Source organism: Colobus angolensis, unplaced genomic scaffold, assembly GCF_000951035.1.
Source record: "Colobus angolensis palliatus isolate OR3802 unplaced genomic scaffold, Cang.pa_1.0 Scaffold302, whole genome shotgun sequence".
NCBI lineage: Eukaryota > Metazoa > Chordata > Mammalia > Primates > Cercopithecidae > Colobus > Colobus angolensis.
In genome coordinates this window covers 2,554,271-2,576,707 of record NW_012116289.1, presented here as the reverse complement: position 1 = coordinate 2,576,707, position 22,437 = coordinate 2,554,271, and the positions used below count along the sequence as shown (strand labels likewise).

Here is a 22,437-nt window from a genome sequence, read left to right as displayed (position 1 = left end):
AAAGAAAGAAAGAAAGAAAGAAAATTACATGAACAGGGTCAACAACATCCAACTCTTCCTGGATGACTCAAGATTCCTTGCATTCTCCTTCCTTATAAAGAGATGCTGCCAGGGCTGTAAATTCAGGGGGTAGAGGGTTGGGAGATGCAGGGTACAGTGCACAACCCCAGGACAGTCCCTGAAAATGGGTCACCCTCTGAGGTCTTCTCTGTGTTCTTCATAAAAGCTGCCATGGACCCCATGCAGCTGAGACCACCACGGCAGCACACTTGGAAGTTAAGTCACTACTGACTGGGCATGGTGGCTCATGCCTGTAATTCCAGCACTTCAGGAGGCCAAGGTAGGTGAATCACCTGAGGTCAGGAGTTCAAGACCAGCCTGGCCAACATGGTGAAGCCCCATCTGTAATAAAATTGCAAAAATTAACCAGGTCTCATGGCAGGAGCCTGTAATCTCAGCTACTTGGGAGGCTGAGGCAGGAGAATCACTTGAATTCGGGATGCAGAGGATGCAGTGAGCTGAGATTGTGCCATGGCACTCCAGCCTGGGTGACAAGAGCAAGACTCTGTCTCCAAAAAAAACAAAAACAAAAAAAAGAGTCACTACTAAGTTAATCACTAAACTTGAGGGAGCAGCTTGTCCACCTTTCCTGAAGATGTTTGCTGTCAGTGTTGCCATGAGCATCCTTTTCCTTTTCAGATGCATTTGGAATCCCGTGTCACCCAGTCTTCTCCCAGCTCTCCAATACTGTGGACTGGTGTTGGCTCCAGGCCAGTGCTGAGCCTGCCAGTTTATCTGCCTGATGCCATCAGGGTACACAGCCATCCTAGCTGTGGGTAATTTTCTATTCCTATCTCACACTGAGGAATCTGAAGCCGACAGAACCGAGTCCCTTGCACAAGGTTACCCAGCTGGAAGGGAGGCCCTTGGCATTTTTATGTACTGTCCCCCGTCCCCTGCCTCATCTGCAGTATATTTGTTTGTGGGTGGGCTGGGGAGGAGTGACCACAGTGGTCAAAATCCCCTCTATGGCCAAACTAAAGTTCAATGCACCCCCATACAGAGGTATAAAACAATCTGTATTTATGGATATTTGAACAAACTATCTGGGGAAATCAAGGCAGCTCAATTACACTGCACGACCAAGTGCAAATTACTGCCACTTTAGGTTTTGCCTGTTGAGATTAGCACCTCCTATTTGTATAGGGCAATTTGCAAAGCAAACCCAATGACAGCTTAATCCCCAGTGACTCTGGGAAGTATTATTTATTACTACTGCCACTACCAGTTTACAGGTGAGAAGGGATTTGGTGGTTAAAGGAGAAGATCAAGGTCAGACTGCTGGTGAGGGGCCAACTGGGACTGCCACCAGATCCTCCTGCTAATTCAGCCTTGGTTCTTGCCTTTGCACCATGCATTCTTGATGAGGGTGTGGGGACATCATCCTTAGGGAGGGCACAAAAATGGTTTCTGGAGGAGTAAATCTTACTCTTTTTACATAGAAGGCACAGTTATACGTACATACACAAAGAGATATACAATATATCTGAAATTACAATTTCGGGGGAGGGTGATTGGGGAAAAATACCTATAAAAACTCTCTAGCGGGGTGATAATGCAAAAGAGAATGAGAAATATTGCTGTATACCATAGTGCTTCCCTGACTTGGCCAGAGTCATGTTACCTGTCATTAATACATATCTCTTTATGTATGACAATGGGGTCTATTTGAACATACACTTATTGAAAGACATAAGTTACCAAAGTCACTTTCCCAGTCTTTCTGCTATCTCTGGATAGTATAACTGACCTTGATGAGGACTGGAGAGGACACATCTTGATTGCTGTCCAACAGAAAGTGGCAGACTCCACGGAAATAGGTAACACTATCTTACGCGAATAGCTTAAAAGCAGACACACAGATGAAACTCTTTGCTACCTATTCAACAGGGAATGCCAAAGAAATAATAATTAAATCTATTCATATAATGCATTTGCTTCTAGAGGAGGTTCCACTGCCTGTGTGGCAAGCCTAAGACCTTTGTGAAACATCAGAAGCCTTTTGAAAAGAAAAGCTTGTTAATGGCCTAGACAGTTGAAAAATGGAAAACCTCATTGTACGACATTAGGGCTCTTTAAGACTTCTCCTCTACTCAAATATTCATGTTTCAATTAAAACATACACCTACTTTATTAGCCACATCAGGCCCAGTTCAGATTAATAACAGCAGCACTAGATGGAATTCTAATGAAGATAAACAACGCTGAGTCCTCCCGGCTTCCCCTGGGCATGGATGCACAAAGCTTCCTTTCACAGCTTGCTCCAAGATATTTTACAGTCACCTGCCTCATGCAAATGAGGAGACTCATGTTTATTCATGATGAGAGTTACAGACCACCTTTCATTCCCTAGGCCAGCTCAGCTAACCAACAGAGCGCCGTCTGCACCACTATGAAGTTGAACTGTCCTAATAAGGGGACTCCTGAATATATAATTGTCCCCTGAAAAGCATGCACAGAAAGTCAGTAAGCTGCAAACAGTTTGAGAAGCAAACACATTTCCCTTTTTTATTCATGTGTTAGCTGCCTTTAAGGTTTTAAACACAATCCCTTTTCTATCCCACACTATAATCCACTAGATGTGACTAGCTGGTGGTTATTTCCTATGAATAATCTTCATAGGGGATTTCTCAGGATGTTTCCTTCTGTCCTGCCATTCTTCCTAATTGAGATTTTCTCCCATTGACTCAGATGAAGCTCACAGCCTGGCCAAGGGCAGCTGCAGCTTTGTTTAATGGGCCTGGGTTCTCCCTATGCACAGTCTCGGCTATTTTAAGGGATGGTTTTTCATCTGCAAGCCTGAGATTCTAAGCTCTATTGTGTGCGCTTAGTTTATTATGCTGCTGGATAAAGTTTCAAAATAGCGCTTTTACTCTAAAATGATTTCATTTTTCAAATTAGTTTCTTCCATTTTGGTAATCTGAAAGTGTGGCACAATCATCTGATCTTGGCTTATAATGTCGATTTTGATAGCGTCTAAAGCAACACCAATGCTAGGAACAAATATTTTGATGGTTTCTAAAAGGGCTCAATCATCAGTGAAGAGATCTGGGCAACTAGCAATTGTTGGGGAGGACTTAATTCTCATCAGCCATTAAATATGTGAAAATCATGGGACCTGCTGATTTTTAGACTGCTACCGTGTGTTTCACAAGGAAACTAAGGTACCTAATAAAGTTGTTTGGAGGAAGACACTTCCAAAATCCATGAAAATTTCAGCTTAAAGCCTATTTTTGTCAGTTACATGGGTTATTAATTCAGTTCAGAATTTAGTGCGAAATTCATAGCTTACTTTTTTTTTTTTAACATAGCCAAAAAATGTCTGTTTGTGAAAAGGGCAATTTACTCCTTTTTTCATAGAAAGGCTTTACCTTTTTCAGTACACTCCACAACTACATATGCCATTTTTACTTCCTCGAAGCCGTTTTTTTTTTTTGAGACAGAGTCTCTCTCTGTCACCCAGGCTGGAGTGCAGTGGCGTGATCTTGGCTCACTGCAACCTCAAAGCATTTTTACACTAATTACTTCAATTTATTATCACCCCGCCAAAAGAGAGGGTGATAGATCCTTTTAAAAACTATTATTATTTTTAGATTCTCAGACAGAGCTCTGGAATAGCAGACTCAGGATGAAAACCTGGGTCACACAGGTCAACAAGCATCCTACTCCATCAATGCACGAAATTTATAGTAGCTTGTGATAAGTGTCACATATGTCAATGATGTGGGGTCTATTAACATAAATCACCTTTAATGGTCAAATCTACCTTAATGAAAATACTCATTCATAGCTTTCCCCCTCCGATGATTTAATTAATCTGTGGTGCGGTTGGCCAGTGGGATAACAGGGTTTTCAAAAGCCCACAGGTGATTCCAACGTACAGTTAAAGGTGAGAAACAGTGCTACACACAGACATGTATTTTAAAGTGTATATTCTCATTAGATTTTTTTTTTTTACAGTGGAGTAGTTAGCCACACATGCTTTAAATGAGATTCCCATACCTAAAATATCCAAGTTACTTGTGTCCCCTTTCTTAACCCCGCTCAAAAATGAGGATTTCAATGAAATGATTACGGGGCTACTTGTGTGCTGAGGTATCCAGCTGCAGTTTAGCTCTTCCCTAATGCCCATAAAAATGAATAATGCATGCTCTAAAATATTGGTAATAAAAGACAAAAACATAGAACACAAACTCAATGGCCTGAATCAATGGATTATTCTGCAGAGTGCTATATTGAGAAACTGAAAGAAAGTACTTTTCAAAGCATAAATATTTTAATCACTCTCCAATTCTACTTCTCTTATATAAATAAAAAACATTCCATCTGCTGCTTCCCAAGCCCGGAAGAGCAGACGACAGCTGCTTTTCCAAACACCCTCTTCCAGCAGTGGCATTAACTACCAAGCACTAGATATCTATAAACTGGTGTCCCAAGCAAGGCGGGCTGCAGAAGCTATTCCTGCCTCTGATAGAATCCAGCGTAGTTTGTTGGGCAAATCAAAATTTTAAATTGAGGGGCACTGCTTCTCCAGTGAGGAGCTAAAGAAGGCAGATAGCTAAGCCCTGCTCACAGAGCCCTGGGTCTCAGGGTTGACAAATAAATCCACCTTCCACACTCTGTTTACAGTGGCAAGAGCCTGAGATGGTGTCCAAGAAAGTTGAAAAGAAATTATGTTTCATGTTGGGCTTTTTAAAGATATTTCTGAATTTGAATGTGGACAGTCAGGGAATAAGAAAAAAACATTAAATCTACCAGTAATTCACAATCCACATTTGTTCCTAAATTCAATCTCCTGTGCTACCAAGTTAATAACAAGAAGAAAAGTGAACTGATTTAACTTTCAGCTCTTCTCTCTTCTCCAATTTATTATCAGGTAAAGCAGAACAGTGGCTGATAGATGGGCAGCAGGAAAAAATCAGAAAGGCAGTCTTCAAAATGAACTAGAGGCTGTCACACAGGGGCTTCCTTTTTAAAAAGGCTACTGGAGGCAGAACAGGGCCATAAAAGAAAAGGGACATAATTATATCTGTATCTGAGTTGCCACTAGCAGAACTCTGTGACAGGTATTATGTCTACCAGCAAAAAGAAAAACAAACGAAAGGCTCGTCTGTCCGTGTTTCATTAATTTAAACTGATCTACACATCTAAAAATCTAATATAGCTGCAAATCAAATACACACTGGAGTAGGCAGAATAACGGCTTTCCATTGGTGCCTGTGTTCCGATCCTCAGAACCTGCAAATACGTTACCTTCTGCAGCACAGGGGATTGGGGTTGCAGATAGAATTAAGGTTACTATCAGTCAACTTTAAGATGTGAAGATGATGCCGGATTATCTAGGTCCCCCAGTGTAATCACAAGATCCTTAAAGGTTTGGAAGACCAAGGCAGAAGAGGGATCAGGGTGATGGGATGGCATGTGAGAAGGACTCAAGCTGTCCTTGCTGGCTTTGAAGATGGACAACAAGGACATAAGCCAAGGAATGCAGGTGACCACCAGAAAGTGAAAAAAGCAAGGAAACAAATTTTCTCCTAGAGCCTCTGGAAAGAAACAGCTCTGCTGCTGCCTTGATTTTAGCCCAGTGAAATCCATTGTTGACTTCTGAACTATGAACTGTAAGATAAATTTGCATTGTCTAAGCTACTAAATTTGTGGTAATTTGCTATATCAGCAACAGAAAAGTGATATACACATGATAGAAATGTAAATACCTGATATATTTTTCTGATTACATAAGTAAGGCATGCATAGTACTGAGAAAAAGGAAAAAAAAAAAAAAGCAAACACAATAAAAGTATTTAATGTAGCAAATTAAAATTTCTTGTCCTTCCCATCCCTGATTTTCCTCTGATATCTGCTCTTGCCTGATGGCTATCTGGATGTGAGGCAGGACCCTCTGGCTCTCGAGCCTCGAGCTGTTTGTCCTCAGCCATAAACTGTCATCCCTACTTGGCAGTAGAGGTGTGACCCCCCCAGCATTAATCTATGATCTGTAAACAACACAAAAAGATGGCATTAGAGCTACAGTAAGAAACTGCACCCAAAACCTGGCTCTTAGGTCTTACTGAAGAGATTTCACAGCTATATAGGCTAATTATGATAAAAGTTTCAGAGTGACACTCTGGGGGGTTTGCTGTCTCCTGCCAGGGCCCTGAACAGGCAAGATGTCTGCCACCAATCTGACCACATGGCCACAAGCCACAGGGACCCTAGAGCTATGGTCACCTCCCTCTACCAGCTGTGCCCACCTCCTCCAGCCTGGGGCCTCTGGCTTCCTTTGCTAACAAGGAACTCTTGGTGGTTCATGTTATAAACCGTAACTTCTATAGGATTTAAGTGTCTGAATGCTCATCCCCAGAGTCAGTCCTCTGCAGAACTTTCATATTTTCTACACAGCTTATCTGTGCCTAGATCAATAAGACTAATATCTGAAACATTATTATTTGCAGATACTATTCTGCAAAAATGCAGAATTTATAATTCAGGAAAAGCAGGATAAATAAGATCTCTCAGAAAGCAGACATCTGATGCCCAAATCTGTAACAGCTGGTGAGGTCTCCTTCTCCCGGAGGAACAGGTGTCCCCAGCTCGCAAAGCTGAGGACTGGATGGCTTTCACACAGCAGCACATGAAAGGGCTGAAATGATCCAGGGCACAGTGGCCTTAGTCCCTTAGCCAATTTCAAAGACTACTGATTTAACTCTCTTTTTTTGGTTTGATTGAACAAAGGCCTCCCTGCTCCTCCTTCCCTCTTTCCCAGGGATGATTTGCACCTGAATTGCAAAGTCTCTCATAATCAAGTGAAGTACATTTAGGAGGCCGCAGTTACAATCATAGGGAAATTAATGGGCTTCTTTTCTCCACTTTCCTTCTTGAAACGTGCCTGTCCTCCGGCACAGCTGCTCAGACACACAGCGGCTCTGGATTGCAGCTTCCAGACCAATGCTCTCCACAGAAGGGCATTACTGGGGTCTATTTCAGTGAATTCAATGGATGACCAAGATGCCAAGGACAGATCGTTGGGATGACAGAGATGATATGGCAGGTGAGAACACTGTGCTGAGGAAGAAAGTCAGATTAGGACCTGACTGAAGCTTGGGGTCCTTTTCCTGATTTTCTTTCTTTTCAATTGGTGTTGGTTCCAGATGCCACAAACCAGAAATATAGTGGGAAACAAGGATGAGATGTATATCCAGGGAGGAGGTGACAGGGAGGCAATAACTAACAAGTATATTAAGTGCAGGTGAAATTCAGATATTACGTTACGGAACAAGCACATGCCCATGAGAGCCCCACAGTATGACTGAGGCCTAGAGCCTTTGACTCTTAGTCACAGCCCTTAGTGCTGGGTGAGTGGGCATGGGTGACGAACCCGACCACATTCAGAGTCATCTATAGCAGCAAACTGAAAGTACTAAAGGCTGCAATATGCCATTAGTTACTATTGCTAATCAGGCCTTTATCTAAGGACAAAGATTTTGCTTCTGTATGAAAGCATGGATAGTGCTTCTGCTCTCTTTAAGTTGGCCAATGCCCTTCCCTCTGCTCGTTATTCACACACAAATCGAAATGTGAAAGTCACACTCTAGTGAGACATTATGATACAGAAAACCAAGGGACATCTCAGTTCAAAGGATCAAATGCTTACTGTAAACCAAGAAATGTTGCATATAACTTTAATGACTCAGTTCTTTGAAAGAGAGCTTTCATTTTAATAAAAATTCTTTTGATACAGCACGGGGCAGATGATCACAACACATCCATAATCCACAAAGAAATCACTGGACTAGGTGCAGCAGTCTTCCTGATCTCATTTGCTGTGTACCAGTCTCCTGGACAGGTGGAGGGAAGGTCCCTTCCCCGGCAGATCTTGCAATATTGACAAGGCATCCCAAACTAATGCTCCGAAAGGAAACGTTCACCTTGATAATGTACCTCAAGAACAACTCTCTGCTGGTGACTCTGGCTTAGACAAAAGGAACAAAGCTGCTCCAAGCTTACCCCCAGAGGGATGAGGTCATCCCCAGCACACAGATTCATGTCTACACAGGGATGTGTGTTTGTCTTTCTCCACTCTTGAAGCAACTGTCATTGCAATCTTCCTCATTTCCCCACCTTGCCAAATGCCTTCTGCACACAGACAAGGGACCATGCAGCAGGTCCCTTTGGCGTCACGGGAATCCCCTGCCTCTACCCGAGATCCACATTACCTTGTTGAAGTCTTCAGAAGTTGCCCTCATTTCCTTCCATGTCTTGTTCAGGAGCTGGATACAGATGCAGAAAAACTCCTCAAAGGATCTGTCGTGGGTGAAGAACATCGGGTGGAAGTCGTTGCAGGTCTCACTAGCTGGAGGAAACATGGAAAATAAGGGAAGAAGTTTTAAAACAGTGAAACGCGAGGACATAACCACAGGTAGGTACCCCAAAGGGAGACAAGCGGAGATATCTTTGGTTCAGGCAATAATGGTGAAAAAGCATTTCTGAAAAAGCAACCAAAGGATGGTTCCCATACAACTTGGAAGCTTAAGGTCAGATGGCCAGACCTAGCCTTAGGCACATATTTTGACTGACAACAGTCAGTCCCTAACCCACGCCAGGACATGACCCCCTTGGCTTTGCTCCAAAACTGCTGTGTTGATTATGAGCCCTATATCTGCCTTCTTGACCTTATACAGATTATTCAAACTGCCCTCTCAGGCACAGCTCCTCCATCACCCTCAATTTCCTCTTTCTTATCAGAATAACTGGCAGAAGATGGGTTTTCCTGAATACATGATTAATTGCAACTTTGAAAATAGCATCCATGCTTATTTCTCCAGGGGGCTCTTTTCTCTCTTATGGCAGTAAGCAGGGGACATTTCAGATCATTAACCATCTGATGCCATTAACCATTTGTTTTACATTTCCAGGCACAGATGGCTGGAGGTCAAAGCAACCTGAATGGCTTTGAAGGCGGCAACTAGTCCAGTCCTGGGCAAAACCGGAAAGTCAGCCAAAATTGCCTTCAAGCCCCCACTGGAGAGCTTCCTTGGGTCAGATCTAGTGCTCTGAACACTGAACTTTAGGTCTGGTCCCTACTCTCCTCCTCCTCCTCCTCCTCCTCCTCAGACCAGCGCCCCAGCCCCTCCCATCATCCCATCAGTCAAGCTTACAATTTTATAGCCTTTCTGTACATTACACCTCATTTGATCTTTACAGTTCCTCTTACCACTCATGTCTTATGGATGAGGATATTGTGGAGCCCATGGAATTAGGGTTTGTGACCCCCAAAACCAATACCCTAAGGTTTTTAAAAAATAAATATATATGCTGTTACATACAGTGAAAGTCTTTCTATTTTATTTGGAATCTTTTTTTTTTTTAATTTTACTTTAAGTTCTGGAATACAAGTAGAGAACATGAAGGTTTGTTACACAGGTATACATGCAACATGGTGGTTTGCATGAGGACTGGATGACTTTCAGGCTTTCACACAGTAGCACACCAACCCATCATGCAGGTTTTAAGTCCTGCATGCACTATTTGTCCTAATGCTCTCTCTCCCTTAGCCCCCCAACCCCCAGCTACCCCTGGTGTGTGTTGTTCCCCTCCCTGTGTCCATGTGTTCTCACTGTTTAACTCCCACTTATGAGTGAGAACATAAGGTGTTTCATTTGCTGTTGGAATATCTTTTAAGGTCAATTCATCCTCAAGGCTCAGAATGGTGGGGTTTCAGGCCCTGGAAGTCCAGGACAGGATGGAGGGAGGGGTGGGAGCAGACTTACAGCAGAGACCTTCTGTTCTCGGGGAGAGCCCTGGTGCCTGCCATGCAGATGAGCAGCGGATCTGCTTAGAATCCTATAGTGCAGGACCCCAGTGAACAAACCCTGATCAAGCCTCATGGAAACACACTCAAGGGTACCCGGCCACCAAGCTATTACACACCAACCTCTTCTCTCTTCGACCTTCATGAACACAGTAAATTTCAGACCTCTCAACAGTTTAAAACAACAGCAACGTGGTGTATATTTGCACAGCTCACCACTTCTAAAGGGCACAACCTGATTTGAAGATATGGTAATGCTGTTTTCTTCTGAATAAAGTAAGGACATGGGCCAGGAGCAATGCACAGTCCTGCAGGAAGAGTCCAGGGGTTGGGGGACAGAAGATTTGGGTTCAAGAGCAGCCCAGGCCAATCAGGAGCAAGTCACTTCACCTTTCTAAGCCTCAATTTTCTTAATTAAAAAATGGAGGGCTGGGCACAGTGGCTCACACCTGTAATCCCAGCGCTTTGGGAGGCCTAGGGGGGTGGATTATCTGAGGTCAGGAGTTTGAGAGACCAGCGTGGCCAACATGCTGAAATCCTGTCTCTACTAAAAATACAAAAATTAGCTGGGCATGGTGGCATGCGCCTATAGTCCCAGCTACTCTGGAGGCTGAGACAGGAGAATCGCTTGAATCCAGGAGGTGGAGGTTGCAGTGAACCGAGATCACACCACTGCATTCCAGCCTGGGTGACAAAAGCGAAACTCCACCTCAAAAAAAAAAAAAAGAGGAAATGAAATCGCCTCTGCCTTCTCCCTAGGCTTCAAAGCAGATCAAATAAGTCAACTGATGGGAAAGTGCTTTGGACAGGATTAAAGTTAACACCAATATGGAGGGAAGTGGTGGTGATGACAATAAATATTGCACCTGCCTACTGTTCCCAGGAACGTGAGTTTTTCTGTGATTTCTTTTCCCACTAATTCCTAGTCCAACCTGTTCACGTTTCAGCAGTTAGAAGCAAGAACATGTAAGTCATCCCACCCCAGCCTGTGTTATAGTCTAGCAGAGAGATGGCAAATGTGAAGTTCTGACCTGCGACACAAAGCTATTTAAGAAACTCAGAAGATCAACACTGGCAGCCTGTGCAGTTTGCTGCCCTGGGCAATGAGCGGTCGGTCTCACTTTCATAAGCACCAAAGCTAATGAAATTTACAAATCTTCAGCTGTACCTTAAAACACTGTTGCCATCTAAGAACTTGTTATTAATCCATATTATCACAGTATCATTTTTGGATCTAGTGTGATTATATGTCTGCTTTATGCCCTAGTAAAAGTTTTTATGTGATCAGTGGAGCTAAGACAGCCAGACAAAACTGAGACTTGCAAGCCCTGCTCTTACTTGGGTAAAGAGGGAGGGAAGTGACATCATTAGTAATTAACTAAACAATTCGTTGGGTACATATGACATGCCAACGGTTCTACAAGCACTATTCTTGCAACAACCCTCGAAGGTAGGCCTTATGGACATCCTCATTTTACATGTGAGAAAGGTAAAACTTGGATAAATAACACCTTCCATCATGAGCTTCTTTTAGTCGGCCCCAAATGAGCATCTGAAACCCACAGTCAGCTGATCCAGCAGCAGACTTCCTACCTTAGTTGACATCAAGAGCTCACTGTATTTCTTTGTGGTTGCTGCTTTGAAAACGAATTCCTCCACCCACTCTCTTAGGTCTCCCGTACTCCTCCTTCAACATAAACCCAGATCATGACCTGCAGTCCAATGTGGATCACAGCAAGTGCGTAGCCAGCACCTGCTGACTGAGAACACTCGGCCATGAGATAGCAGTACCAAGGCCAGCAGCCACGCACCGGGCACTGGATGACGGACTTCCTAGTCACTTACTATGTCAGGCACAAAAGTAAGATATTACTAACTTCTTTTTAAGATTATAAATAGGAGATTTAGAAAGGCTTGGAAACTTGTCCAAGGTCACATAGTTTGCAAGCAGTGGTGCTAGGATTCAAGGTGGAGTTGGCTCCAAAGTCCATCATTATTCTGCTTCACTCGCTTTCCTCATTCTGTTTCTCAATTAACCCTGCCTCCAATGCACTTCTGCCAACACAAATCTGAAACAAGTGTTTTTCTATCCACAGAAAATATTTATGAAGTAAAATCTTACAAGAGGCGCAGCTTCATCTATGAATGCTTATGTATATTTACTGTGTGAGATTCCTCTGCTTTCCTCCTACTACTCATGGCTTACGTGGAGTTAGGCTGGAATCACCAGGGTTCCACTCCCCTTCTGGACCTTACTCCTCCTTTCGTGGGTCTGGGCAAAGCTGCACTCTCGACAACTGTGTTGAGCAGCCAAGAAATCGTCTACCTGGTTCCTAGCTTCTCCTGAACCAACTCTTTTTTCTTCCTTAAGGTATTTTATCTTTCTCAGCTTCCGTAACATATCAAGGTTTCCTCAGGTGCTCAGTCACTGGGGAAAAGTGACACTGGATGAATGCATTTGATTTATTTCAAGAAACTCACAAGTTGGGTTTCATGTTAATAGAACCTGAGTTTTGTTCATGACAACAATGTGCCCAGCTAAAAAAGTACAATTTGCAGCCTCCCTTGTGATTAAGAGTCATCATATAACCCAATCCCAAATAACAGGTAAGTTAAAACTGTTGGGCACAGTTCCCAGGAAAGACCTTTAAAAGGGGAAAGACTTGGTTGACTTGTGGCCTTTTGTCTCTGCCTCCCCACTTCAACTTCTTCATGTCTGGAACACAGGAGTGATGACTGGAGCTCCTGCAGCCATTTTGTCAGCATAAAAATGAGGGCTATACCCTAGACAGTTAGTAGGAGCTCCTGATGACACTGGAATCACCACAGCAAACTGGAATTGGAATTCTTTTGTACATAATTCTTTGTACACAATTTGTTGGTATGTAATTTGCTTAAGCCATGTGAAATTACTAATATTAAAAAAAAAAGCAAGCAAGTACACTGACAACAGCATAAGAAAACATGTGCTCAAGATCACTGGAGGTCAGAGAAAACACAGGAATGAGGAGGCAGGATATTACAGCAGTGAGAGTGAGACAAACTTGCATTCAAATAATTAAATGTGATGCCCCCTAGCGTGCCATAAAACCTTAGACAAATAAATGCTCCCTGAACCTGTTTCCTCATCTGTGAAATATATAACCACAGAAAGTTTGTAAGCACCAAGTTAGATTACGTACATAAAGTGTGCAGTAAAGTGCCTAGCACATGGCATAGGATCAGTAAACGGTGGCTATTAGTTACTATTTTTTTTTTGAGACAGACTTTTGCTCCTGTTGCCCAGGCTGGAGTGCAATGGTGTGATCTCAACTCACTGCAACATGTGTCTCCCAGGTTCAAGCGATTATCCTGCCTCAGCCTCCTGAGTAGCTGGGATTACAGGCGTGTCCCACCACACCTGGCTAATTTTGTATTTTTAGTAGAGACGGGGTTTCTCCACATTGGTCAGGCGGGTCTTGAACTCCTGACCTCAGGTGATCTGCCCGCCTTGGCCTCCCAAAGTGCTGGGATTACAGGCGTGAACCACTGTGCCTGGCCTAGTTACTATTTTTAATCAAGCACCTGGCATAGGTTTAGTAAATGGTGGTTATTAGTTACTATTTTTTTTTTCTTTTTGAGATGAAATCTTGCTCTGTCACCCAGGCTGGGGTGCAAAGGTGCAATCGTGGCTCACTGTAACCTCTTCCTCCAGGGTTCAAGTGATTCTCCTGTCTCCTCCCGAATAGCTGGGGCTACAGGTGCAGGACCCCATGCCCGGCTAATTTTTGTGTTTTTAGTAGAGACAGGGTGTCGCCATGTTGGCCAGGCTGGTCTCCAACTCCTGACCTCAGGTGATCTGCCTGCCTTGACCTTGCAAAGTGCTAAGATTACAGGCATGAGCCACCATGCACAGCTAGTTACTATTTTTAATCAAGTACATGGCATAGGCTTAGTAAATCGTGGCTATTAGTTACTATTTTTAATCATCATCCCCAGCACATTATATAGCTTCTTAAAGACTCCAACAATTCTAGGAGATGAGGAAGGAAAGAGGATCTGGTGTTAGGGTCCCGTAGGTAAGGAGGGGGTAGAGTCAACCAATCATTCTTGATGATTATGTCAAAAACCCACCGGAAGTATTCAGACTCCAAAGCTGAAATTTCACATGAAGAGGTAACTATGTGCAGGGTAATATTTTAAGGACTTTTGTCTGAACTCTCTGAATATGTAATAATGATAAAGGTACTATTATTATCATCCCTGTTTCACAGATGAGAAAACTGAGGAGCTGTGAAGATGAGTAACCAGCAGCGACAGTGCCAGAAATCAAATCCAGCATTCTATCTCCAGCACTGGTGTTTCTGACCTCCATATGAAGGGGTTGGCCTGCCATCATTCTAAGATTTTTGAAGGCTCCTCCTTTGCAGGGAGATACAGGCAAATAACAAAGTAAGAACAACTTGGTCCTTGACTGGTAACAAAAGAAACAGTGAAAAGGTTTTTGTGTATGTGGATACAAACTTCATCAGTTCGCTGGGAGGATCAAATGGGAACAGTGACTAAGACAGCAAGCTCAGTGCAAGTGTGGGCCAACGGGGTGGCCATGTTCACCATTTATCAAGTGGAGCCTCTCCCAGGCTACATATTTATACACGTGAGCTTGTCACCTTGCAGAGACAGCCTCAGTCTAAGAATAGAGTTCTTAGGTTTAAATAAACAAATAAAAAACAGGAAGGGTGAGGTTTATTATTGTTTTTAAAGGAAAACAACACTTACTGAGAAAAAAAATTAGCAGACAATATTTTATAAATGAAATTTAGAGAGACACTTTCAATGAGACAAAAATAGTAAGATGTTTAAAAACGAAATTGTTTTAATGACACTATTTTTAACACAATGAGATTTTACTTTATTTAAAAAATCCAACACAATGGTTTTTTAAGTCTGGAATATTAAGATATTTTCAGGACTGAGGGTACAACAGATTCTATTAATTTGCTGATATCTCATTCACTTATAAGCAAGCCAGCTTTGAAAGCAGCTATAACCTGAACATACATGTTTTTAAAAATAAAAATAAGAATGCTGTACATTTATGTACCACTTTGCCTGTCAAAATAGATGTATTCCTATTTTGCACTGGATAATGTATGGTGAGGCAGGTATTGTCACTGGCTCTCAGAGAACAAGGATTACTGCAGTGTAGCAAACAAGCAATGAAAAATGAGTGTAGGGAATGGTTCTAGAGCTGACCATAACCTTGCAAAGGTCACTGCAGCTCCCTGGGCTCCAGATTTCCTACCTGTAAATGAGTTGGGCTAATTGATTTGTAAGGCTCTTGCCAAGTCCAAAATTACAGCAGTCTCCATGCACATATACACCAGATAATGTATCTTCAACTCCCCAAAGCCCATCCAAAATTGTAGAATTTAGAGAGTCTGCCTGCACTGAACTTTAGTTTCTAAACTACTATTTCCTTTATTGACAGGATGACCACACATTTAATTTAGAGTGTAAAGACATTAGAGTGGTATTTGATAGGTTTAGCAAATGTTTGACGAGCAAGGATATATTCTTTCTTTCATAAGAAAACTGTCAATTGTTTTTACACGTTCTCAACTTGTTCATCGTACCTAACGAAGACCATTTCATAAGGAGATTACTTGACTAATGATAGAATGACAAGATCACAGGAAAATGCATACCATTTTTGTTCTCACAGAAATTTTCTAAAGACAAATATACATTTTCAGATGCTGAAAAGCTCTGTTTATCCTTTCTATGACCTTGGTGATGCTAAGAGAGACTCTGAACCCATTCACAAATAACAGAGATTTGGGAAGCACTGGGCAAGTATGAATATTTTTTACCATGACTTCATGAGCTATTGCAACAGACTTTGGAAATGGTGTACTTTGAAAAAGACACACGCACTGGTCTAACACAATGGACATTTTGTTGTAAAATTATGAATTACAGGAAAAAGGGAATACATCATACACACACAAAGGCATTTAACATAGAAAAACTGCTAGAGCAGTCATTAAAATCTGCCTGGTGATCCACAGCACAGAAACTTACAGTAGAACTATTTGTAGTTCTACGGTCAGTCTGGATAATATATTTATGAATTCTCTGATGCAGATGTATATTTATACATTTGTATAAAAATAATCTTACCCTACTTAGAAAACTTTGAGTTTTCTATTTTTAAACCTGGTATTCCTTAACGGTTTGATTTCGGAAGGTGGTACTGCGTGGGGAGATGCTAAAAGTTCAGAACCTTTCGTAGGTGGGAGAGGTGAAAAGAGGAGAGTGGGGTCAAGAACTTGAAGTTCCTTCACTGCCTATGAGTGCAGCCTAGATAGAAGCTACCACCCCTGCTGTTTCAGGACAGGGGATCAGAGGCTTTAAACTTTCATGGCTCTTCTCAGCTCCTGAAGTCTGGTTTAATAGAACTCTGGATAGTCTTTTTTATCCTCAGCCATCCTAAAAATAGTATAAAATTTATACTAAAAAATAGTATGAAATTTATCCAATGCTTCATTGTTCACCTTCCCTTGGGCCTTCTTTTGAGGACATGGAGAGAGGAAAAAAAATCCCGACTAGTGTTAAGGCTGAAAATCAGACTCATAGCACCAAAAGACAGCCAATTCAGCAAAAGTAATCAGAGGTCACATACCAGGCACACAGTGTGTGTTAATAAAAGAGCAGAGCTTCTGCAGCCAGGTTGGCCTGCATGCAAATGTTGACATCACTACTTAATAGCAATGTGACCTTGATCACCTTAAAATTCCTCCAGGCCTCTATATCCCCATTTAAAAAAAAAAAGAAAAAGAAAAACCAATGGCATCTATCTTATCAGGTTGCTGTTAAGATTAAATGTAGAGTGATTCATATATTAACTGAGATAAAATTAGCACTCGATACATGTCAATTGTTAGTAGTTTTAATAACAAAGTAATTATTATCGTACCTAGCTAAAATGCCAAATTTGGAAAACTTTTGGGACCAAATATAAAGACTTGTAAAATGACAGCAACGAAGACAGTGTGATATTGGTGTATGGATGGAAAAACAACAATGGAACAGAATAGGGAGTCCTGAGACCCATATATACAGTCACTGGATTTATGACAGAAATGACACTGCAGTGGAAAGGAATTTCAGTTTGTTGAACTGGGCCAGTTGTATACGCATCTGGAAGAAATGAATTATGACTCCCTACCTCATACCATCTGCAAAGATCCATTCTGCATGAATTATAGATCTCAATGCGAAAGGAAAAACAATAAAGTTGTTTTCATATAACATAGGAATATACTCATGATTTTAAGGTGGGCAAAAGTTTCTTAAACAAAACAGAAATATCATTAATCATAAGAAAACAGTTTGATTCTATTATATTAAACTCAAGAACTTGTCAAAATATACAATAAAAATGGCAAATTTAGAATAGAGAAAAAACTTTAACATTATCTAATAAAGAACTGGTATCTATGACACATAACCACTCCTATAAGCTAAAAGTCACTAAGAAAAAGACAGACAACCCAGTAGAAGAATGGGCAAAATGTAAATGGGCACTTCACAAAATAGGATGTCTATGTGGCCAACGAACACATGAAAAGGGGCTAAGTTTTTTAAGTCACAGAAAAAAATATGCAGCTTTAAACAACAATGAGCTACTTTCATACATCCACCATAAGGGCTAAAATAAAAGATGGAAAACAGTAAGTGTTGATAAGAATGTGGAACAAATGGAATCCACTGTTGATGGGAGTGTAAAATTGTTCAACCACTTTGTAAAACAGTTTAGCAGTATTTACTAAAGCTAAAATATTCTTACTTTATAATACAGCAAGCCTAGCCAAAGATATAAACCCGACAGAAATGCATACATATGCATTCCAAGAGAAATGTATATGAATGCTCACAGTGGCACTATTTGTTAGAGCCAAAAACTTGAAACAATCTAAATGTCCATCCAGCAGATTGGATAAATAAATTATGATTTATTCATACAGCAGCATACTTACTACAAAGAAATTATTTTTAAAAATGCTACACACAATATGAATGCATTCAAATTAACTTTCACAATAACATGAATGAACTGAAAGAAACATAATGTGGAGCAAGAAGAGCCCCACACTAAAGAGACCATAGGATATGATCCTATTTATTTAAAGGTCAAAACAGGCGAAATTCATTGATGATAATGGAAACAGGGTATTGTTCTTTCGGAAGTGAGAAGAAACTGAGACTGAGAGGATGGCCCAAGAGGGCCTCTGAGGGTTGTTTAATACCTTTTCTTAATCTAGATAGTAGTTACATGGGCAGTTGGTGGTTTGAAAATTCATTGAGTTGTGTGTGCTCTTTGGATTTGAACACCTCTATGTAAGTTACACTTTTTATGAAAAGTTAACTTAGAAAGATGGAATATGAGCTCTCTAGGAGCAGATATCCTGTCTATCCAGCAGACAGGATAAAACTGTAACATTTCAAAAATATGATTTCAGTGGGCTTTTCAGAATGAGTGTTGTGTATACCCTGCCCATCACCTCTAGAAATAGGGATTGACATTTTATGTAACTAGGTTTACTGGCTGGGTAAAAAAGTACATAACTGGTTTATGCAGGTATCCTGGACCAATCACCTAACTGCTATCAGCTTCTAAAGTTGGGCAAGGGGGTACCTCTCCATACCTGGACTTTAATTTCATCTGCTGGATGGCTAAATGAGTATATGCATGCATTTTCTTGTTTTTTGAGATAGAGCCTTGCTCTGTCACCCAGGCTGGAGTGCAGTGGCACTATCTGACTCACTGCAACCTCCGCATCCTGGGTTCAAGTGCTGGGATTACAGGTGCATGCCACCAAGCCTGTAATTTTTGTATTTTTTTTTTTTTTAATAGAGACAGGGTTTCACCATGTTGGCCAGGCTGCTCTTGAACTCCTGACCTCAAGTGATCTGCCTGCCTCAGCCTCTCAAAGTTCTGGGATTACAGGCATGAGCCATTGGCCTATGCATGCATTTTCTTTCATGAATGGGGATCCCAGTCTTACTGAAGGGTACTGCAGATGTTGATGCAAAAACTATAATAAACTTGACTAGTTGTGTATGAACTCTAAAGAAGTGTTGCAGGGTTCTTTCAAATCATCTCCCTCTCTTTTTCCTTCCCTCCTTTCCTTCATCCATTTATGGGTGCTTCCCTTCTCCTTCCCTCCCACCTTTTCCCTTCCTTCTGTCCATCAATTCATGTGCACATTAGTCCATCTGTCGGTCCATCCATCCATCTAACTAACAAGGTGGTTACGAGCATGGCCTTGGAGCCAGTCTGTCTGAGTTTGGATCCTGGCTCTGCCACTTATTATCTGTGTGACCTTGAGCTCATGAGCAAGGAGAGATGGGTAAAAGCCAAGGCTGAAGAAACTGGCAGACGTCGGTTCGCACAACGCTTTGTAGACCGCATTAGGGAGGTGAACTTATGCCACCTGCAATGGCAAGTGATTAAAGGGGTTTAAATAGGAGTGTGAAAAAGTGACAACTTTCCATCTCTTTTTTGTACTCTTATTTTGGTCTCTGTTTAATGAAATTAAAATTCAGGTGATTTGAGGATTCTTGTTATTCTGGAATCCAGTGAACTTATATTTTAGCATATTAAGGATGAGTGATGAACCAGGTAAATACCTTAAGCACAAAATGGATAGGAGTGTCATTCTGGAGGTAGGACTGCAGCTAGAATTCTCCCTCTGCCACTTAACTGTGTGATCCCAACCAAGTCTGTTCATGTCCCTCAGCCTCTTTTACTACGATGAGAATAACAAAAACTCATATCTTGTAGAACTGACTGAAGATATACTAGAAAGATTCCCATAAAATGCTTAGTCCAGCACCTGACATTTGGTAAGCACTTCATAAATATTAGTGATAAAATGTTATGCAGAATAAAAACATGATTTTTTTTTTTTTCAAAAAAGTCCTTGCTTTAAGGTTTAACTTGTGGTGAAATCTTATTTACTTAGCTTCGCATTAGAAAGGTACCCTAATCTCCTAGAAAGTTATAGAGCAGCATTCCCAAGGTCATCTTCTGACATGTTGAACTGAAAGGTGGAATATGCAGAAATTCCAGCAAATTAAGATTTCTGGTAAGTGCATACTAAGTAGCCCCTGGGAATTTGCTTATAATTGAAAAATGGTCTTGCTGATAGGCTCTGTGTTTGCTCTTTTCCTTTGTCCTCCAGTTGAAAACAATCAAGACGTGCACAGAAACAAAACCTGGATCATTTACCCTTCATCTGTTGGCAAAATAATCATTTCTGGAGCTGCTTTTAGGTCTAAGAAATGCACTTTCTTGGCCTAAAGAGAAAAAGTAACAGTAAAAAACAACGAAAAAAATTTTTGGAGAGGAGTATCAAGTTTGTGGTGTAAATTAGCAATACAAAACTGAGTATGAAACACACTTATCTTGCTAAATACATTTTACTTACCTTCTGGGAGTGGTGTTGATGGAGCATAGGGAGATGTGGCTAACTCTATGCATCAATCTGACTGGGCCAAAGGGTGCCCAGATTAAACATTATTTCTGAGTATGTGTGTGAGGGTATTTCCAGTAGAGAGTAACATCTGAATAAGTGGACTCAATGAAGTAGATAGCTTTCCCCAAGGTGGGTGGGTAACATCCAATCCCTTGAGGGTCTGAATAGAACAAAAAGGTGGAGGAAAGAGGAACTTAGACCTTTTTCTTGCCTCTCTGCTTGAGCTGGGACATCTCATCTCATTTTCCCCTGTCTGTGGACTGGGAGTTACACGATCAGTTCCCCTGGTTCTCAAGCCGTTGGACTTGGACTGAATTACACCACCAGCTCTTCTGGGTCTGCAGCTTTCAGATGGCAGATTGTAGGACTTCTCAGCCTCCATAATTACATGAGATTATTCCTCATAATAAATCTCATATATATACACTTACATACACATATATCATTTATATTCTATATATACATGAGATTTATAAGGAATTCTCTCTTTCGCTGTCTCTCTAAATACATATATACATATAAAATATGAGCTATCTATTTTTTCTATTGGTTCTGTTTCTCTGGAGAACCCTAATACAAGAAGGGAGAGCAGAAGATGAAGAGGAAAATTCTAGTTGTGTGGTAAACAGTTCAAGGCAGGGCAAAGGAAAATATATTCAAGTGATTTCTGTATACCCTTGTTAAAACTTTCTTTATGAGGAAAATTTTTCAGAGAAGTGGCACATTAAGAGACTGTCATACGGCAAATTTACTATGGATATAAGTAATTGCCCGTCCAACCATGTGAGATGGGCACCTGAGGATTATGTTGGGATACAGGCAGATTAATGAGCAGCTGGGATGACCCTCACTGAAGACCCATTAAGAACTGTGTCTGTCTTGCAGAGCCATGGTGTGACTTCAGCTGGGGCTCAGAGCATTAGCCAGGTCTAAGGAGCTGGCAAATGGGCTAAAAATAAGCAATTCTGTATTGGATAAATGTGAATTTAAGGATAAATGCCAAGGATTGCTCATTGTACAGGTTCTTTCTTGTCTGTGGTGCTCAGTAACTGACACCCCTTCAAAAGTCATTACCTTGTAGTGATCACCTGTAGTGTTAGCGAAAAAATGCAAATGCTTTACAAGGCATTCAACACTCATCTAAACTTGAGCCAACTCCACTACTTCTTGTTTTTCTCTGATCTACAAATGCACCCTAAATTCAACCATAATTTATACTTCTGTGTCAAACAAACCACCCCTGATTGCATTTCCACATGCTTAGCTCATGGTTTTCCCTCTACTTGGAGCCCACTGAGTCAACCTCCAAAGCCCAGACCTCTGCTAATGGTACTTCACTTCTAAAGCTCTGTCCCACTTCTTGATGCTTCCATAGGTCTTTAGTTTCATCCTTCCATTTGGATTCCCACTCCTGATTAGAAGCCTAGGGAAAGTGGGGAGGCTGACTTCATCATGTCTGCACCCTTCATGGCTCTCACATGGTCAGCCTTCCAGAAACACGTGACTGTACTCCCTTCCTTGGTTTCCTGCCTCCTCATGCCTCCAGCTACATGCTTTTCTTCTACGTGGCTTTCATTATGTTCCACTTCATGCACAGATTGTGGAGTATCCCCTAACGCACATCACAGCCCTCCTGCAGTAGGGCCAGCACAGACACACAGCGCTCTGGAAGGCTCCCCACAAGCGCCACCCACTGCCTTAAAATAGTCCATCCTTCAAAATGACCCATTCTTCCTCCCTCTCTCCTCCAACTTTCTGAAACTGAGTGTAGATGTTCTCTTAAAAGAGAACAATGAATAACATCACAAAGAAGCAAACTCATTGCACAAATTCAACAGAAAACAAAAGCAAATCTGATTATGTTTTTAAAATACAGAGACACAGCCCTCCTCTGTACAACTGCCAACACCTAGTCCCCAGGAAGGGGATTCTCTTTACCAGGCACCACCTGCCCCCCATTTACAGGAACCTACTTTGAGCAGGAGTACTGGGCTTAGTGCTCATCTCAGCCTCCGTCAGGATGAACATATCGCCTCAAGGACTGCA

The 22,437-nt window shown here is 41.6% G+C and overlaps 1 protein-coding gene across 4 annotated transcripts in view; it reads right to left on the bottom strand.

The window, feature by feature from the left end:
- The window catches only part of ELMO1 (engulfment and cell motility 1), a 586,055-nt gene that overhangs the window by 155,397 nt on the left and 408,221 nt on the right, over positions 1-22,437 (bottom strand). For all 4 annotated transcript variants that reach the window (XM_011950145.1, XM_011950144.1, XM_011950143.1 and 1 more), the window contains one exon: positions 8,274-8,410. In XM_011950145.1, the coding sequence (XP_011805535.1) occupies positions 8,274-8,410 (137 nt within the window). The remainder of the gene's footprint in view (positions 1-8,273; positions 8,411-22,437) is intronic.